This window comes from Thyridium curvatum (assembly GCF_004353045.1).
Source record: "Thyridium curvatum strain D216 chromosome Unknown NODE_65_length_251728_cov_83.732616, whole genome shotgun sequence".
In the NCBI taxonomy this organism is placed as follows: Eukaryota; Fungi; Ascomycota; class Sordariomycetes; order Thyridiales; family Thyridiaceae; genus Thyridium; species Thyridium curvatum.
In genome coordinates this window covers 102,025-120,549 of record NW_022156820.1, presented here as the reverse complement: position 1 = coordinate 120,549, position 18,525 = coordinate 102,025, and the positions used below count along the sequence as shown (strand labels likewise).

The window sequence follows — 18,525 nt, the reverse complement described above, 5'->3', positions numbered from 1 at the left end:
CAAGCACTAAGAGCAACGCCGGGCTCTCCATCCGCATCAATCGTCTGACAGTGTCCTTGGCGCCACGAAAGTGTTTCCGAACTCGCTTGCGGTTCGCGTGAGCTTATTTCGCGCCGCCAATCGTCGTCGTCGCTTCGGGCGAGGCTGCTGTACGCGTGTATGGCCTGCATGCCAACTGCCAATCAAGATCATTGAACACGCCGGGAGGCGCGAAGAATTACCTCCGAACCGGCGCCACAGAGTTGTCGCATCCTCCAAGGACACCTTCCCGTCCTCCCTGTCCTCTGCTGTGAAAGCCGGAGGCACCCGAGTCGACCTTTGGCGGGCCTGCGCCGTCCGGCACCCGAGCCGACTTGGCACTCGCCAGCCCTCACCATGGCCAGCACTCTCCGTCGCCGTGTGCTTGGCAACGAGACGCCCTCTGACAGCTCTAGCCCGGCCCCGACACCCCGGGATGAGAGCCCCGAAAAGCAGGGCGGTGATGCTAAGGTTGTCACCGCAAAGGTGATCCATCACCAAGTCAAGACGAAGAAGAGGCGCACCACCCTCATCTTCTTGCTCGGCAGCATATTTGGCATCATCGCTGCCGGTTTCTTTGCCAAGAGTAATGACTTGATCGACTTTCCTGAGATCGGCGAGCTCAGTATGGATAGCTTCTTTGACGTCCTTCCCGCCGGGCTTGTTAGGGACATGCGGGATCTCATCGTATGTGCAGCTGCTGGGTCCGGTCCTTGCCGTCCCTTTGACCACGTCGCTAACCGTTTGTCCAATAGAAAGGGGAGCGAGAGTTCATAGACAGCTATGATGCATTTGCGATTGGTGCCAAGGCACGGGCAGAAGGGCTGCATGCGGACCATCCCATCATCATGGTCCCCGGTGTCATCTCCACGGGCCTCGAGTCTTGGGGCACGTCGAACCACTCCCGCCAGTACTTCCGCAAGCGGCTGTGGGGTAGCTGGACCATGATGCGAGCGCTGGTCCTCGACAAGGAAGTGTGGAAGCGCCACATCATGCTGGACAAGAAGACGGGCCTGGATCCCCCCGATGCCAAGCTCAGGGCCGCTCAGGGCTTCGATGCTACCGACTTCTTTATCACCGGATACTGGATCTGGAACAAGATCTTTGAAAACCTAGCATCGCTCGGGTACGACCCCAACAACTCGTTCACTGCGGCGTACGACTGGCGGCTGTCCTATGCGAACCTCGAGGTCAGGGATCAGTATTTCACCAGGCTCAAGCTCTATATCGAGATGGCTGTCCAAACGTCCAAGCGCAAGGTGGTCTTGACAACGCACAGTATGGGCTCCCAGGTGCTGTTTTACTTTTTCCACTGGGTCGAGTCGGCCCAGGGCGGCGAGGGTGGTCCCGACTGGGTCGAGAGACACGTGGATTCGTGGATCAACGTGAGCGGGTGCATGCTGGGTGCGGTCAAGGGACTGACGGCAGTCCTATCTGGGGAAATGAGGGACACTGCTCAGCTGAACGCATTCGCCGTCTATGGCCTGGAAAAGTTCCTGAGCAAGGAGGAGCGGGCAGAAATCTTTCGCACCATGCCCGGCATATCGTCCATGCTCCCCATTGGCGGTAATGCGGTATGGGGTGACCTAGATGGAGCCCCGGACGACCAGCCCGGCCAGCTCCATTCCTTCGGGTCACTGCTGAACTTCCGCACAGGCAAGAACTGGACCACGCCCGACAGGAACTTGACTGTGGAAGGGTCCATAGACTATCTGTTCAACACGACCGAAGACTGGTATCAAGATCAGTTGAAAGGCAGCTACTCCCACGGCGTAGCCCACACGACGGCCGAGGTCGAGTCGAATCAGGACGATCCCCGTCGATGGATCAACCCGCTCGAAACAAGGCTGCCCCTCGCGCCGAGCCTCAAGATCTACTGCTTCTACGGTGTGGGCAAGCCGACGGAACGAGCCTACTTTTACCGCTCTCCCGAGATGCCGTTGCTGACCAACCTGAACATGACGATCGATACTGGGTTGATCGAGGGAGAGGTCGACCACGGTGTCGTCATGGGAGAGGGCGACGGGACTGTCAACCTCCTCAGCACCGGCTACATGTGCAACCAGGGCTGGAAGTTCAAGCGATACAACCCGGCAGGCGCCAAGGTTACCGTCGTGGAAATGGCGCACGAGCCCGAGCGTTTCAACCCCCGGGGAGGCCCCAATACAGCGGATCACGTCGATATACTCGGCCGGCAGACGCTGAACGAGCTGATACTGAGGGTCGCCGCCGGCCGGGGCAACACCATCTCGGACTATATCGTGAGCAACATCCGAGAGTACGCCAAGAAGGTCAAGATTTACGAGGAGGAAGAATAGGGTCTTGTTGATTTGTTGTACGCGACTTTCCCGGGGCGAATCTCGGCATCGGGAGCTTGATGGTGCAGATGATGGTGTTTGCTTGAGACCTCCGAGGCGCATCGAGGGGAGAGGAGTAAGAGCGCTGAGTGCCTCTGGGCCTCTGTGATACCAACGATCTATGTGTACGAGTATTGGGCTATGAAGCAAGTAGACGTGGGAGGCCAATGGGCAGTTCTTTGGTTTAGAGGCAATAGAACATTTCTATGTGTACCTAAGTACATTACTGTATACTTTCAGACAATAAGTTCGTTCCACTGGCGATCGATGATGCAGATTGACAGTTGCGCCTCCAGCCAGCCGGCTCACGACATCCGCCAAAGTCGCTTCGACTCTGGCTAGCCCCATTGCCTAGCGATAACGGCGGTCGGTGAATGGATGGATGTGTTTTGGGGGGTTCAGTGGGCGCAGCGGGGCCGCTCAGCACGCCAACGGCACCCGTACTCCCCGAGCCAGCAGCGTGACGGTTTTCCTGACCCGTGTAGGCAAAACGTGGGGCTGACATTCTACGTCTCGTCTTCATGTGGCGGCATATGCAATCCAAGCCTTGGCTGGTGCTACCTGCCACTTCTCGTCACATCTACCTCGCCCGCCTTCCTCCTCCTCCTTGTCTTGACGACGAAGGCCTCTCCCATCGATGAAGCCCAGGAGAGATTGTCCTCGGCCGGCTGGTCCTCTCGTGATTGATGCTAGAACATGTCGGACAACGAGGCCGCTCCATCGGTGGGGAGTGAGGAGCAGTTCTGGGATGGTCAGTTCATGCGTCGTCGTGCCCTCTCCCCTTACGAAGACTGACAGCCAGTATTTCTTCCTGCAGATCTAGGAGGGATTCTCTCTGCTCCGTGTAGCGACCACGAGTCCATCGACGACGCCCTGCGCTCCTGGCTCTCCCTGGTATCTACCAGCCGAGACCAGTACCTCAGCTACGAGGACGATGTAGCGACTTGCTCCCAGAAGCTGCTGGACAGCCCGATATTTGTGCATCACCGCGACTACGTGCGCACGCAGATCATTTACAGCCTGCTGCAGGAGGACGAGATTGGACCGCTGCACGTCATTGCCAATTTTCTGCTCCTCGACGGGCGCACCGACGAGGATGTGTTTCGGCGCATGATTGACGAGGGCTGCTTCGCGAGGCTGGTCGACCTCGTTAAGGACTACCGGGACAACGACCGGCGGCTACACCGGCTCTTGCTGGAATTGACTTATGAGATGTCCCGGATCGAGAGGGTACGGACAGACGACCTGCTCCATGTGGACGATGCGTTGGTCATGTACCTCTTTCAGCTGATCGAGGACGTATCGGATGATGCCGATGACCCATATCATTACCCCATCATCAGAGTCCTGGTCAGTGGAACAGAGTCCTCGTGCCAAGGGCCCAAGCCGTGTTTGCTAACAAGTCCGATCTTAGTTGGTCCTAAATGAGCAGTATATGGTGGCAACGACCACCGCAGCCGCCGACCCTTCGTCGCCCACAGCGCCCATGACCAACAGGGTGATCAAGGTGCTCAGTATCCACGGGCCCAGATATCGGACGTTTGGCGAAAACATCATCTTGTTGCTGAACCGCGAGACAGAGACGTCGTTGCAGCTCCTCATTCTGAAGCTGCTCTATCTTTTATTCACCACAACGGCGACGTACGAATACTTTTACACCAACGACCTACGAGTGCTGCTTGATGTCATTATCCGCAACCTGCTGGACCTGCCGAACGAGCTTATGTCGCTGCGGCATACCTATCTTCGCGTCCTGTACCCGCTCCTCGCTCACACCCAGCTCAGCCACCCGCCGCATTACAAGCGGGAAGAGATTATCAAGGTCCTGGCCATTCTCGGCGGCGTGGGCAATCTGCACTTTGCGCCAGCAGACGAGACTACGCTGCGGCTAGTGGACCGCGTCTCCAAGGTGAAGTGGTTGGCGGACACGGGCGACGGGGACGTCGCTCGCAAGCTCCTGGGCATCAGCCTGAGCAACGCGCAGGCCGCCAGCAGCATGAGCGTTGTCGATGTGGCTGCCGTCATGGAGAAGCCTGGCGTCAAGACGCCAAGTCGCAAGACGGGCAGCGCACCCGAGGCGGAAGACTCCAGTCCAGACACGGTGTCGTCGCCGGAACTGACAGGGTCGCCGACACATACCAGAGGGGGCTCGTCAGAGAGTGTCGCACCCCCCGTCAGGAGACCGAGAAAAGCGCTTCCGGCGGTCCCTAAGCACCGGCACGGCGTCCCGGTCATTACAGCCACGGCTCCAACACCTTCTGCTCCGGCGCTCGAGGCCAACGGAAAGGGCCACAAGAAGCTCCCGCCAAAAGCCCCGCCGCCTCGAAGGGGGGCGCGGTTGAGACAGGCCACTTCCAGCACTAATCTATGCGCAGCGGACAAGACGTTGCACTCCGCCGAGACTGCACCGGTCTCGTAGGACGAGGCCGAAGAGCCCCTTACCACACCTCCTGGAACCGAGTAATTGTAATGTTTGACGGACAGAATCGGATCTGTACGCACGGGATTTCGTATATACGGGTCGATGTGGCTGATAGCCTCATCGTGATATTATCCTTGCACGGCATAGCACGGCGTTCAACAGATGTTTAAAGCCGCTTGGCGCTCGTCTCCTTTTTTGCGCGTCTTGTTCCTCGTTTGTGCATTTGTTGCCTCTTCCTTGGATCATACAAAGAGGCATGATTGAACAGAGCTCTGGCTTATGGGATCGTCTGGGAGCTCAAGAACATACTTTTGGACCAAAATATACAGTCAGGAATATACCCTCTTACTTGCACACCACCCGATAGGCTCTCCTTTTCTTGGGTGAAACTAGTTACCGACTACGGGATTGGGATGCGGCGGTTCGTTCAGGGAGGGCGGAGATGCAATGGGCTCCTTGCCCGTCGAGTCAAATATGCGAGAGGTTGGGGACGCTCGCGTCTAATTCTACAAAAGAACTCCAATCGATTCCGTTTCGCGAGGTCATACGATACGTGGAAAGGTGCTCAACATCAATGACGTCGTTTCCCCGTTCAAGGACGGTACTGGGATGCCGGATGGGCTGGAAATGCCTGGTTGATGATTGTCGTGATCCATTGGTACAATACAATATGCTGAGCTTGCACAAGGTGCCTGGCATTAGCATTGGAAACGACCATATCTAGTACCTAGGTACCCTAGCGGCAGTTAGGGCTCAGTCCAGAGCTGCTACTTCTTGTCGGACGGCACCAGCCATGATTGTCAGATTGCAAGCTTGCGATCTGGAGAAGGGATCGACCTTGGAGTTGAGTGCTTGGGGCAGCTGAGCTGTGTGGGGATGGATGGCCCGCTTGTGGAAAGTTGTGGTGGATGTGCGACAGGGATAGCCAAGGCTTGGCGCCCAGACGACGTCATCGGTTTCTATCTGGTGATGTTGGTTCGTTGGAGCTGGTTCGGTGGTCTCTTTCCCTTCTTTTCTCTGGCGCGCTTCTGGCTGAGAGCTGGGACGTCTGGCATTGCTTTGTCGATGGTGCACATGTCAGTCCCGGGTATTCCGCTCAACAGCGACCCTATCTCGACCTCTGCTGGGACCCTGGCATTTGCCAAGGATGCGAAGATTTGGTGGTGTTTTTTTGTACGTACTCCGTATTGTGAGGCAGGCCCAAGTACACCGACACGAGCAGTCCCAGCTGGTTTTAATTGCCTGCGGGGAAACAGGGTCTCCTGGTGGTGGAAGACGAGAGCACATCAGGCCTCATCGCCATCTTGTTCTTGATCTTGTTCCTTTTCTTCTTTTTTCCCTCCCATCGTCAATTTCTGTCCTCGCTGTACGGAATATACTTATTGTGCCTGCCTGCCTAGTCCTTTTTATGCTTTCCCCTGCCTACAGCACAAACCCACAGTGCTATCCACTATTCCTTGGTGCAGGTAGTGTTTGATTTACCGATGCCCCCTACCACCCAAGGTACCTACCTACCTAGGTTTGCTCCAGTGCTCGGCCCAAAGCAGCCCAAGCAAGCTGAACTGAGTCCTCCACCACGCGCGAGTCGTGCATCATCCGACACCCAATCCGTCACTTTACCTAGATCCCTCAACCCCGCAGAGCTCAGCGACCAAGCAGCATTGAACTGAGCAGGAGGAAGAGACAGCGAGACCGACACTGCAGCGAGTGAGCGAGTGAGTGAGTGTGGCGCCTTGTACTCTCTTTCATCCGACCTTGGCGTGTGCACCCACCTGGGCAAAAGGGCCGGCTCACTAAGGTTTTCCCATTGAGGAGCTTGTGTTCCCTACTACGTAGCTAGCCTGGGCTGCTCCTTGTCGCTCTGAGCTTGCGCCCTGGCGATTGCGTCAACATGGCGACGGCCAAGTCCCCTCTCACCTCACCACCCCAAGCGCAACCTCAGCAACCTCTTCACCTCCACAACCAAGCCTCTTCTGCCACCACTCTCGAGCGCTCGGGATCGCAGTCAATTGCCAGGACCCCTAGCCAGTCCAGCGGTTATTTCCCGCGCTACAACCACCAGCAGCAGCAATCGCATCTCCAGGACCATCCGTACTCCCCCGAGGATCCTCACCACTACAACGCAAACCACTTTGCCGACGGCCACGACGACCCGACCAGGCTCAACACCATTGCAAACTCGCGCATCGTGTCCCCCGGATCGCAACACGAGCCCCAGCGCGGTCGCAGCACCACGCCCCTCCCTGCTCCCGTCGCCCAGCGACCGACAAAGTTCACCGAGGAGTGGGACGCCAGCCAGCGCGGCAGCTCCATCATGATGGACGGCGAGGCCAGCACCCGCACCCTGCAGCGGTCTGCCTCCGTCTCCGGCGGCTCCGTCGGCGGCCAGGACCACGAGACCTCCTCTCAGCTGCCCTCGCGGGGCAACACTCTTAAGAAGAAGGCCAGCCTGCGGAGGGGCGGCAGCCTCCGCCGCAGCAGCAGCCGGCGCAGCATGAAGGCCGGCAGTGTCAAGAGCCTGGCCCTGCAGAGCAACACCGACCCGGACGAGATCCAGAGCGCCTTTTACTGCCCCGTGCCTACCTCGGGAAATCCCACCGAGGCCCTGGCCAACCGCTTCCAATGTGAGTCTTGCCTCCCGTGCCTCGTCGTTCATGCTCGCCCATGCGCCTGGCAAGATGTATTATGTCGTGTAATTGGCTGACAAGAGCGACTCCAGCCTGGCGCAAGATCCTCAAAGATCTCATCGCCTACTTCCGAGAGATCCAGACGCACTACGAGCACAAGTCCAAGTCTCTGCTCAAGCTCGCCAATGTCTTGAACAACACCTCGACCCCGGCCGGCTTCCTGACGACGGGCGGCCTCGACGAGGCCCTGCAGGTCCTCCGCGGCTACAACAAGCAGGCCATTCTCGAAGCGAACAAGGCGCGCGAGATTGAAGAGGACGTCATCCTCGCCCTCATCGGCCTGCGCAGTGACCTCCACCAGAAGATCAAGGAGATCAAGAACCTGTCTGGCGATTTCAAGAACTCGGTGGAAAAGGAGATGGACGGCACCAAGAGGGCCGTCAAGACGCTCCAGGACGTCCTCGGCCAGAGCGACCTCGACTCTTCTCTGGCGACCGGCAAGCAGGACCCCTATCTGCTGCGTCTCGCCGTGGACAGGCAGCTCGAGAGACAAATTGACGAGGAGAACTACCTGCACCAGGTACCTTTTGTTGTTCGCGCTCAGCCAGATCGCGCATTTGCTAATCTTGTTGCCTAGGCCTATCTGAACCTGGAGAGCTCGGGCCGAGAGCTCGAGTCTATTGTCGTCGGCGAGATCCAAAAGTCGTACAATGCTTATGCTGGCATCCTGAAGCGAGAGGCCGACGCGGCCTGGACCGCCATCGAGGAACTGCGCGTCGGGCCCATCGCCATGCCCAAGGACCACGAGTGGACCATGTTTGTGCAGCAGGACGACAAGTTTGTCGACCCCGAAATCCCTATCCGGCAGTTCCAGTACGTCCACTACCCCGGCCGCGACCACTACGCCTGTCAAGAGGTCCGCGCCGGGCTGCTGGAGCGCAAGAGCAAGTATCTCAAGAGCTATACGGCTGGCTGGTAAGTGTCCCTAGTTCTTTGCTTTTGGCCGACTCAATTTGTCCGCTGATCTCGCTAGGTACGTGCTGTCGCCGACCCATCTCCACGAATTCAAGTCGGCAGATAAGACGCAAGCGCCGGTCATGTCGCTGTACCTGCCGGAGCAGAAGCTCGGCTCCCATTCGACCGGCGAGGGATCCTCCAACAAGTTCATCCTCAAGGGGCGGCAGACGGGCTCGATGCACCGCGGGCACACCTGGGTCTTCCGGGCCGAGAGCCACGACACGATGATGGCGTGGTACGAGGACATCAAGGCCCTGACCGAGAAGACGCCGCAGGAGCGCAGCGAGTTTGTGCGCGGACACTCGCGCAGCTTCAGCCGCTCGTCGCAGCGGTCGGTCAGCAGCGACGGCGTCGTCGACGAGGAGGACGAAGAGCCCTTTGCGGTGGATGCCGAGGCCGCCAAGCAGCACCCGAGGCAGGAATCGCTCCCGAGACGACCTTCACCAGGTGGGCGCTTCCCATCTGATCTCCAGGTAAACGCACAACGAGGCTTACAGGCGCCCCACTCTCCGGGTAGTGTGAGTTCCGAGAACAACAACGTCTACAACAGCAACAACGCCGCCGTGGTCGACAGCGAGAATCCCGACCGCGACGTGATTGCGGCGGCAGGCGCGCTCCCTGGTAGCGGCATCGGCGGGCAGGCCGGGCTGGACGGCCGGCCGCAGCAGGACAACCAGCAGCATTTCGGTTACGGAGCGACGCCGCAGACCCCCATGAACGAGGCGCCTTCGCACGCGGCCATGATCAACCGCGAGGCCCAGCAGGACGGGGTCAACCCCTATACGAGCGAGCCGATCGAGCAGCAGACAAGCACGAATGATGGGAACCCAGGCGTTGAGGAGCGACACCAGCAGCTCAGCGAGCACGAACGAGCGAATTTAGGCATGATCATCGGCGGCCCGAGACCTGTTCAGCAGCGACAGGAGGATTCGATGCACCGAGAGGTGGACGGCGAGGGATTTGGGTATCCATCGGAGGAGAAGGAGGTGGCGTCATCGGCTGCCAACAACAATGCTGCCTACATGGCGACTGGGGCTGGGGCTGGTGCCGTGGCGGGGGCCGCGTACGGTGCTTCGGGTCTCGAGCAGCAGCGCATGTCTACGGCGACTGACCTGACCGCCACCTCACTGGGGACCGCCGATCTCAACACTCCTGGTGATGAAGCCGGCGGTCTCATGGTCAACGGCTCCTCTCAACCGACAAAGGCGGCGCGACCCGTCTCGGGGACCGCGAGGAACGACAGCGTGCCCACCATCTCACACCTGCACATCCCCGGGGAGTATCCCAAGTCTACACCTCACTGATGCAGTTTCTTGATCGACTTTTCTCGTTGATGATAGAACACTCTCCTATGTTGTTTCCTGTTTTTCTTAAGCTGCTTGGCTGGGATAGGTGGTCTCGTGGTTTTGGCTCTGTGTTTCTTTGGGTTTTCTCTCTCTCTCGCTCTCTCCCTCTCTTTTTCCCAATTAGAAGAAATTCCCCGTTGCCGTATACAGTGCAGTCTGAGTACCCCCCATTTTTGTCTGTGAATTCATTGTCGATTGCGTTCTGCTCTCTCTTCGTCATGTCGTACTTTGATTTCTCCTTGACCTGGTACTGCTCTACCGCACAGTTTGTCGATGCACGTCTATGAGGACTGAAGAGCTGCTCAGATCATCTCGCCCCTTTTACGGGTAGGGCCGGCGCCGTATTAGCGGATTATTCACGGGAGTCTGCTCAGATGCAAGGGCAGGATAGGTTGGCAGGGACCGGTGGATGGTAGCTACATGGCAAATTGAAATTGAAGCTTTGACTGGAATCTTGGTAACTTTTGCTATTTTGACATCTCCACCGTGTGAAGAGGATCAATGCTGCCGGTTGGCATGATGTACAGAGATGCCACCCGGGCCGTCTCCAACGAGCAATTCCTGCCACTCGGCCGGCCGGTCATGTGGAGTGCTTGGGTCTGCGATCACTTCTCACCTCCGTGTCTCCATGTCGGTACGGTGCAGCAGTGGTGTGTGTGGGGTTCCGAGTTTCGGGTACCGGCCGGATGAAGTCACAAGCCTCGGCCAAGTCGATGGAAACATTCAATCGATTGCGGGGCAGCTCCAGCGCCGGGCCTTGGGACCAGCCCGCAACTCTATCCATCATTTTCTCTCACAGGCGAGGGCTTCCTTGGTAATTGGAGCTGCAGCCTGTGGACTTACTTCCTCTCTCAGAAAATCGAGCACTCTCGTCATACACACACACACCGGGACGACGAGCCGATAGATAGGCACCACTTTGTGACCCTGCCCCGCCGATCGGCAGCAGTCGTCGCACACTGAGCACACCACTCACAGCCCGCGTGGAATGTTACACGGCATCTGCGAGTGAGTGACACTTGTTTCACGGCGCTCTCTTGCCCCCCCTGCCGTGCCGTTAGCTGTGTCGAGTGTGACGCACATTGATCGCTGCGCGGGCCGGGCGCTTCCAAAGCCATGTCGGCCGACTTTTGGGCCGGCTACATCAGCGGCGCCGTCGGCATCGTCATTGGCAACCCGCTCGACCTCGTCAAGGTCCGCCTGCAGGCCGGGCCTGCCGCCGCCGAGAGCAAGCCGCCCGCCTCGGCCATTGCATCTCCCGCCGCCGCTGCAGTCTCGCCGTCATCCCTACCATCATCGCCGCATGCATCGGCGGTCGAAGCGGCTCGGCCCTTGCGCTCCGCCGCCTCGCTGGTCACCGGCGCCGCCGCCCCCATCCTCGGCTACGGCGCCCTCAACGCCCTGCTCTTTGTGTCCTACAACCGCGCCGAGGCCGCTCTGGGCCGCCTCTTCCCGCCAACCGCCGTCACCGGCAGCAGCAGCAGCATCATCATCACGACGCCCGCCACGAGCCTCTGGACGACGTGGCTGGCGGGCTGCGCCGGCGGCCTGGCCACGTGGGTCGTCTCGACGCCGACCGAGCTCGTCAAGTGCCGCGCCCAGCTGGCCCGGGGCCCGCCCGACGACTCGTCGTGGCGCGCCGCGCGGCACATCTTCCGCCGCGAGGGTGGCCTGCGCGGCTTCTACTTTGGCGGCGCGGTCACGGCGGCGCGCGACGGCATCGGCTACGGCTTCTACTTCTGGGCCTACGAGCTGTGCACGCGGTGGTGGATGGCGGCCGCCGATGCGGCCGCGCATCAACAGCAGCAGCAGCACAAGGAGACTCTGTGGTCGAGCGAGGCGGCGCGGGTGCTGCTGTGCGGCGGCGTGGCGGGCGTCGTGACCTGGGCGAGCGTGTTCCCGCTCGACGTCGTCAAGACCAGGGTGCAGGCGCAGGTCCTCCATTCGGGCCCCGCCATCACCACCGGCGAGGCCGCGGCACTGCTCGGGGATGTCGCTGCATCCCCGGCCCAGCGGCGCAAGGGCGCCGTGGAGATGGCGCGCGAGGCCTACCGGGAGGGCGGCGTGCGCGTCTTCTTCCGCGGCCTGACCGTGTGCAGCGTGCGGGCCTTCATCGTCAACGCCGTCCAGTGGGCGGCGTACGAGTGGATCATGCGGGAGCTCGGGCAGGGCCGGGCCGTGAGGGACGGGGCCGCCGCGGCGTCTGCGGCGGTGGCCGAGATGATGTAGGGTGAGCAGGGATCGAGGAGATCTGAGGTGAAGTTGGATGGTCATGTACCTCGGAAAGAGGATAGAGAATAGGAGCTATATAGAAAGAGATACCCCCCAGAGGAATACACTAGACGACCACATTTGGTCAGTGAGACTTTATGATTTCACAAGCTGGACCTGAAGCAAACGACGGAGCTGTTGTTGATGATTTCCATTGTGTGTTACAGATCTTTCTATGATCTTCACGAGATCGTACCTTTGAGCCTTGCTTTCCTTCCTCCCTTATTTACTGATGATGAGAAGGTCTGTCTGCTGTTTGTAGCCTAGGATGATGTCTAGCATTCCCCTAGGTGGGCCGTAGGGACCGCGGTTGACATCTTCAGCATCTCTGTCTTTGCAAAGGACCCTGTGTTGGACGACCGAAACCGGACGCTGTTCCTACGCTCATCCAGAGGATAGATATGTGAGCCCTCCGATTCTGGGCCTTTTCTTTTCCTTTTGAAAACGCTGAAACACCATCCCCATCCCCAAACGCCTTGCCTGTCGTTCAAAGGGAAAATGTATGGAAAAAGATGCCCCGTGTCGTGACACGGGGGCTGACCGGGGTCTTGACCCATCCCCCCAAGTTAGCCAGCCCTCAATGAGAATGTATGTCTGTTTTCGTGCCCGCGTCTTTTATATCCATTATCGTACAACAATCTCATCACCCACTCACCCACCCACCGCCGCTTTCCTGATGAAGTAAGACCATTCTCTTCAGTACTGGCTCTCCATGGGGAGGCCGAGCATCATGTTCCGGAGGTTGTTGCGGGCGCTCCACACAATGTTCTCGGTCGTGCCCTTCTCCCTGATGCCGCCGTCGCCGACGGTCTGGATGTCGCTGTCGCCCGACAGCAGGCCCTTCTTCTTGTGGTGGAAGAAGACGGGCGGCGTCACGCTGAGGCACTTGGCGTCGAGGCCCCTGTCGCCCCTGTCGGTCGTGATGCCGCGCAGCTCCTCCTCGCTCCAGAGCTTCTTCTCGGCGGGCCCCGATCCCGACCCGGGCGCCGCCGCCGACGCGGCCCGCCGCCGCGCCAGTTCCGGCCATGCCCCGACGGCGCGCCGGCACAGCCCCGCGAGCGCGTTGTCAAAGGGCCCGGCCAGGCGGTCGACGCTGAGGTCGAAGAGGACCTTTTGCGCGCCGCGCTGCGACAGCGCGTAGGCAAAGGTGCAGATGGGCGCGGCCGTGTGGTGCACGAAGCGCGTGCGCTCCGGGTGGGCCGCAAAGTCGGCGAGGCCCTTGACCTGGGCGCGCGGCGGCACCGACGGGTCGTTGGAGATGGTGTACTTGCGCTGCATGGCGAGCCGGGCCGGGTCGTCCTCGGCCAGACCCTTGTTCTCGTCGAGGTCCTCCGGGAAGGGCTCGCCGCAGTGGCCGAGCCAGAGGACGTCCCAGTCGTTGCCGTAGGGCGAGGCCGGGGTCCCCGAGCCCGCGGTCTTGGGGTGGGAGGGGAAGTAGGTCTCGGGCAGGTCGGTCATGAGCTTGCGGCTGCCGGTGGCGATCATCTCGAGCTGGGCCTTGAGCCGGACGTCCCAGTCCATGTCGTCTTCCATGATGAGGGCGGACTCGATACCCTCTTCGACCATCCTGTCACTCGGTTGTCAGAGAAAAAAAGGGTTCTAGCGCCTCGGGGCGGTCCGAGATCTCCAACTTACCGCCTGACGGCATTCATGTGGCCCCTCCAGCTGCCCAGGTTCGTCTCCATCAGTTTCTTTCTGTCCACGCCGAACGGCACCGCCTTGTCCGGGATGTCAGTCCCACGCACGCCGTCGATCCACTCCACGTCGAATCCGGTGAGGGCAGCCGACAGTGCGATGGCGTCGCGCTTGTCTGACCGCTCCGGCAGGCCGACGACGAAGATCTTGGTGAAGCCCAGGGTCGAGTTCGTCACCCTGTTGATGTCTGCCGGCTTCGACCTCCCGCGGTAGTCCTTGCCGTACACCTTGGCAGCTGGATTTGACGCGCCCTGAGCGCCGCCACGAGAGGAAGAGAAGGCGCCCGAGACGCCCGAGGGCAGGCTGTAGGCATTCTTTGCTGTCGTGCCGAGGTATACCAGGAGACAAATGACAGTGACCAAGACGGCGAGTAGGCCTATGGGCCCTTGGCGCACCATGATCATGATGGGCGGCGGACCTGTTGGAAATCTCAATTTTGCAGCAGCGACCAGAGGATCTTGAGGTCGCCGTTCCGTCAGCTCTTCCGAGCCAGGCCAGGAGTGAAGCAGGCCTTTCCGAAGGTGCTATTCGACAGCGAGAGTGTAAACCAAGTATCGCGCGAGCTGCCTTCGACTTGGTGACCTTTGCGCACAGTAAATAAAGCTAAAGATACGCTCAGCCTGCAAAGATGGCTATTGAACGACTGACACCTGACACCAAAAAAAATGAAGAAGAATAACAAGAACCTGCCGATGTGCCAAGGGCAGAACTTGCATCGTACAGCGAGCAGTGATACAAGAAAGGACCACGCTCCAAAGAATCTAGGCAAGTAGGTGTCTGCTGGGAGGACGACAGAAGCAAATAAAAGGAAGACACAAACCCGTGTTTGCCAGACCAGGCCGAGGAAGACGGTGAGTGCGGCCCCTGGCGTGATCGAGATGCCTACCTTGCGTACGCCTGTCCAAGATCAGCATCGAATTGCATTGAGGGACGGGGGGTTCGGCTGCCCGCCACGCCTGCTAATAAACGCTGATGGGAGATGGCATGGCCAACACAGAAAAGAGGGAGGGCCGTTGGCATCCACACATGCAGACCCATCACGCCCATCCATGCAGGCCATGGAAATGGTTACACTCTGTTCAACATCCTTGTCGTGCATGTTATTGTTTTAGCACTTGTATGTCCTGTCCACACAAGCTCTCTGCCATCTAGTTACAAGTACATAAGCTCATTCATTGCTATATAGAACATATACTGTGCCCAGGCCTACGTATCTCGATCACCTATGTTCAAACGTTTTGCTGGCGACGGTTCCAGTCCCCCCTTTCCAACGAGACCACAGCATTTGGAGAGCGGAAATAATGTAGATCACAGTCGATCTCCTGTGTTACATAAAGTAGATACAGAAAGCAAGTGAGCTGAATAGGGATAGCCCGTGCTGTTGGGCCCCCACCGTCTGTTGGTTGCAAACAGGATGACTGTGGCCGACCTGTCAAAGCCGTTTTCGCCCACCACAAGGGTGGAGAGGACTCGTCAGCCAGTCGCTGCAGACGTTCCGGGCCTGTCAGGGGTCATCCCGGCCCCTGAAGGCCAAGATTACGGAGTAGATCCAGCAGATCCCGCGAACAATTAAGGTAGTATCCATCATACAAGTACACGCTAGGCACACGGGACGGGATGAGCGGCTCCAACGTACCTACGTAGTTAGGTACTTGAAGGAGTGATACCTGTACCACTGAGTAAAGCGGCGCTTCCTCTCTGGGTCTCGCCCGCCCACAGCGAAAATAGAGATGACTTTCACATATTGTGACTCGCCAATTGCATCCGGTGGAGTTGGTCACCGCTTGGCCTGGGACTTTTAACTTGATAGCGCCTAGACTGGCGGTCCTCTTAATGAGTCCCTTGAAGGAACTGCAATGATTTCGTCACATTCGTTTTTTGAGTAACGTGTACTCTCTCTCTCAACCGCCATATCCTACAGCTAGCAAAAATACATGTAGATCTGATGCGGATCAAAAAGAGATGGAAAGGCGGATGAGGATAGACATTGAGAAAAAGAGAGGGAAGAGAAACGAAAGCCGAAAGAGAAAAAAACGAAAGCAACGCTATCATGACCATGACTGATCACCATCATGGATATCCCGCTCATGCGGCGCTGAGACACAGTGCCAATGCACCGAAGATACCGCTTAGACAGATGGTCAGTCTCCGTAAGACTGTAAACATGTAAAGGCCGAACCCCTTCGCTAAAAGAGCAAAGAGCAAGAAAACCAACAAGGGGGTAATCCGATGAGCCGTAGCCTTTTTGAGAATGCAGGCTGGTCTGAACCAGGCACGAGACAGCTCATGCTGAATAGGGCGGCGAAAGAGATGAACGATAACGACGAAATGAGCTTCCTTCTGCTTTCCTTAAAAGCCGCCAAATGCAAAGGAAAGCCTCTTGAAGCCTGAAACGACCAGAAAGCCCTATCCCGACCAAATCCAGTCCTTTAGAAACGTAAATGCGCTGGTCGTAAAAGCTGACGCCGAATCGAGTTTGCTGACTGAAATATACACGGTAGAAATCGATTTTGGGCAGGTATCGGCAACCAAGGATCCATCCATGACAGTCGCATGTCTGCTGGCTGTAACGGATCTCCAGGCGTCACCAAGCCCAGCAGATGAACATGAGCGGCCAATCTGGCCAGCTTTGCGAAAAAAAAATGAAAAAAGGGCCAACTTCTTGACTTCTTGAGGAGGTGCAAGATACTGAGAGCCTGGGACAGGACTGCCGCCTCTGGCTCCCACCTGGGCAGCAAGAACCCTCACTCATATGCTCACGGGCTCATAACAGCGCCTCCTGCTGGTATGTAGACTCACTGAGCCAGATGAGAGCCGACGAGCTCGTCGACAAGGGAGTCGAGCTCGATGATCCTGAAGCGACCGGCCCATTCGCGCCTTCGCTCTAGATTTCTCCATGCGGACGCGATGCCCGTCCTCCAAGACACAAGCTCGACCCGCCAACCGTTTTTCAAAGCACGCTGCACGTTGACGAGGAACCCATCCGAGAACTCGGCTGCCGCAGCGTCGCCCGTGGCCAAAACCATCGTACCGGGCGAAAAGTCGAGAACGCACTGGCACATTTTCATGTGGAGCAGTTCGTCGACACCTTGCTCGCCCGACCGCTTCTGACGGAGGGGAGCAGCGTCATCCGATGAATAGGCGTCTGACGGATACTCCCTACCGCCGCCTGACCTGTACCCCTTTCGGGATGCAGGCTTTGGCGTTAGGGTCATCTTGTCCACGCGGTTGAGGATGTTCATTTCGTAGCCTGCTGCCTCTGCCTCGTACATATAGTCTGGCCAGCGAGAGCGGTCCGTGTTGTCCACGACGGACCCGGCGAGCTTCCTGCCGCCGACAGAGCGGCCCCGCTCCAGCACCGTGGCGAAACCTTCAAAGAAAAACGGCGGGACTTTGACGTATTGGTCTACCGGAATACCATTACAGATTTTCAGAGAGTTGTAAAACCCAATGACAATGTTCGACAAGTCGACAAATATGTGAACCGACTGTGAGCCAGCTGCGTCGTACGTCGAGGCGCCCAACGCGTCGAGATCATACTGAGGGGCCAGCTTGGCCTGGAGGAGCCTCAGTTTATCTTCCTTGCTGCATGTATACTTTGGAACAATCACATATGGCTGAGTCCAAGCAGGACTGGCCGATGCTTGGTTGTTTCGGGTGCGCAGAGCACCAGCGGGCCGGGTGGCCTCGAGCAGAGCGATCGACGATGCGACCAGGCCTTGTTGGTACAAGAAGGAGTTGTGGGCTGAGCGAGCCAGATAGGGTGTGACATTGGCACGAGATTGGACATGCTTGGTGACAAAGTCATTCGAGTCCGATGGCGGAGATGAAGCTGCCGTCGAGCTGGTCTCTGGCAAAGAAGAAGCCAACGCTTGGTCGACTCCCTCTGTCTCCTCATCCGACGAAACATGAACTCTGGCATCGGCGGCCTGGGAATCCGGCAGGACAGAAGTCAGATCCAAGCCTCCAAGAAAGCCACTGGCATAAGCTCTCGGAGTGCTTGCACGGGGCGAAGGTGAAGATAGAGGCTGGGTCTGAGCCTTTTGTGAGACGCCGTCGCCTTCTGTTACATGAGGTGGTACAGGTGGTGGTGGTGAAGACAGTGTCAGATATTGAAAAATGCGTGAGAAATTGCCGAGCTTTGGTGAAGCTGGCGAAGATGGAATGGAACTGGGCATTTGCACTCCTGAAGAGTCGCCCATCTTGTCACTAATGTAAGCCGCCAAGCTGGTAGTCGTCGTGCAGCGGGATGGGGTACATGGCAAGATGATGGGTGATATGCTGAGATGCTGGCGGAAATGCAATGGAATATGCCAATGTTTCCCTTTTCTCCTGGACCAAGATGATTATGCGCTCGGAGCGTAAGCAGTCAGGATGGGAAGATACTGGAAGAGGCGAAGTGCGGGAAGGATTGGAGGCAGCGGTGTGGAGGTTGTGGTGATGAGAAGAACGAAAAGAACTGAGAAGAAGGTCAATCGTGGTGGTGATGGAGAAACGACGGGATGGATTACGCGGGTGTGGTGGGATGGGAGAGGCGGTGGGGAAAAAAGGCGGGAGGCGAATCGATGACTAGACGCCGGGAGCACCACCAGCAGGCAGCTCCACTCCGTCGAGGCGCTCTCGACTCTTCTCTGTGCCCTCCTGTGGCGCTAATAAAGCACCCGTGGACAGCTAAGCTTCACTAAGTCGGGGAGTCAGCCTCATTGATCCACCAAAGTCCGACTGCATCTCGTCTTGGTCGCCTTCTATCAGCTCTTCTGTTACTTCTGTAC

At 58.2% G+C, this 18,525-nt stretch overlaps 6 protein-coding genes across 6 annotated transcripts; 4 read left to right on the top strand and 2 right to left on the bottom strand.

Moving 5' to 3' along the window:
- Positions 1-375: 375 nt before the first annotated feature.
- Positions 376-2,336, top strand: E0L32_009198 (uncharacterized protein; the record flags this gene model as incomplete). The annotated part of the gene is made up of 2 exons (XM_031144137.1): positions 376-705; positions 774-2,336. The coding sequence occupies 2 exons, from the start codon at positions 376-378 to the stop codon at positions 2,334-2,336; spliced, it is 1,893 nt and encodes a 630-aa protein (XP_030991308.1).
- Positions 2,337-3,071: 735 nt separating this feature from the next.
- Positions 3,072-4,794, top strand: E0L32_009197 (uncharacterized protein; the record flags this gene model as incomplete). Its single annotated transcript, XM_031144136.1, has 3 exons — positions 3,072-3,126; positions 3,193-3,725; positions 3,790-4,794. 3 exons carry the CDS (start codon positions 3,072-3,074, stop codon positions 4,792-4,794), a joined length of 1,593 nt encoding a protein of 530 aa, XP_030991307.1.
- A 1,894-nt stretch (positions 4,795-6,688) lies between these two features.
- E0L32_009196 (uncharacterized protein) lies at positions 6,689-9,745 on the top strand (the record flags this gene model as incomplete). The annotated part of the gene is made up of 4 exons (XM_031144135.1): positions 6,689-7,421; positions 7,517-8,004; positions 8,062-8,399; positions 8,458-9,745. 4 exons carry the CDS (start codon positions 6,689-6,691, stop codon positions 9,743-9,745), a joined length of 2,847 nt encoding a protein of 948 aa, XP_030991306.1.
- Positions 9,746-10,903: 1,158 nt separating this feature from the next.
- Positions 10,904-12,016, top strand: E0L32_009195 (uncharacterized protein; the record flags this gene model as incomplete). The annotated part of the gene is made up of 1 exon (XM_031144134.1): positions 10,904-12,016. One exon carries the CDS (start codon positions 10,904-10,906, stop codon positions 12,014-12,016), a length of 1,113 nt encoding a protein of 370 aa, XP_030991305.1.
- A 738-nt stretch (positions 12,017-12,754) lies between these two features.
- Positions 12,755-14,157, bottom strand: E0L32_009194 (uncharacterized protein; the record flags this gene model as incomplete). Its single annotated transcript, XM_031144132.1, has 2 exons — positions 12,755-13,625; positions 13,694-14,157. The coding sequence occupies 2 exons, from the start codon at positions 14,155-14,157 to the stop codon at positions 12,755-12,757; spliced, it is 1,335 nt and encodes a 444-aa protein (XP_030991304.1).
- A 2,391-nt stretch (positions 14,158-16,548) lies between these two features.
- On the bottom strand, positions 16,549-17,955 carry E0L32_009193 (uncharacterized protein; the record flags this gene model as incomplete). The annotated part of the gene is made up of 1 exon (XM_031144131.1): positions 16,549-17,955. The coding sequence occupies one exon, from the start codon at positions 17,953-17,955 to the stop codon at positions 16,549-16,551; it is 1,407 nt and encodes a 468-aa protein (XP_030991303.1).
- Between the last annotated feature and the right edge of the window lie 570 nt (positions 17,956-18,525).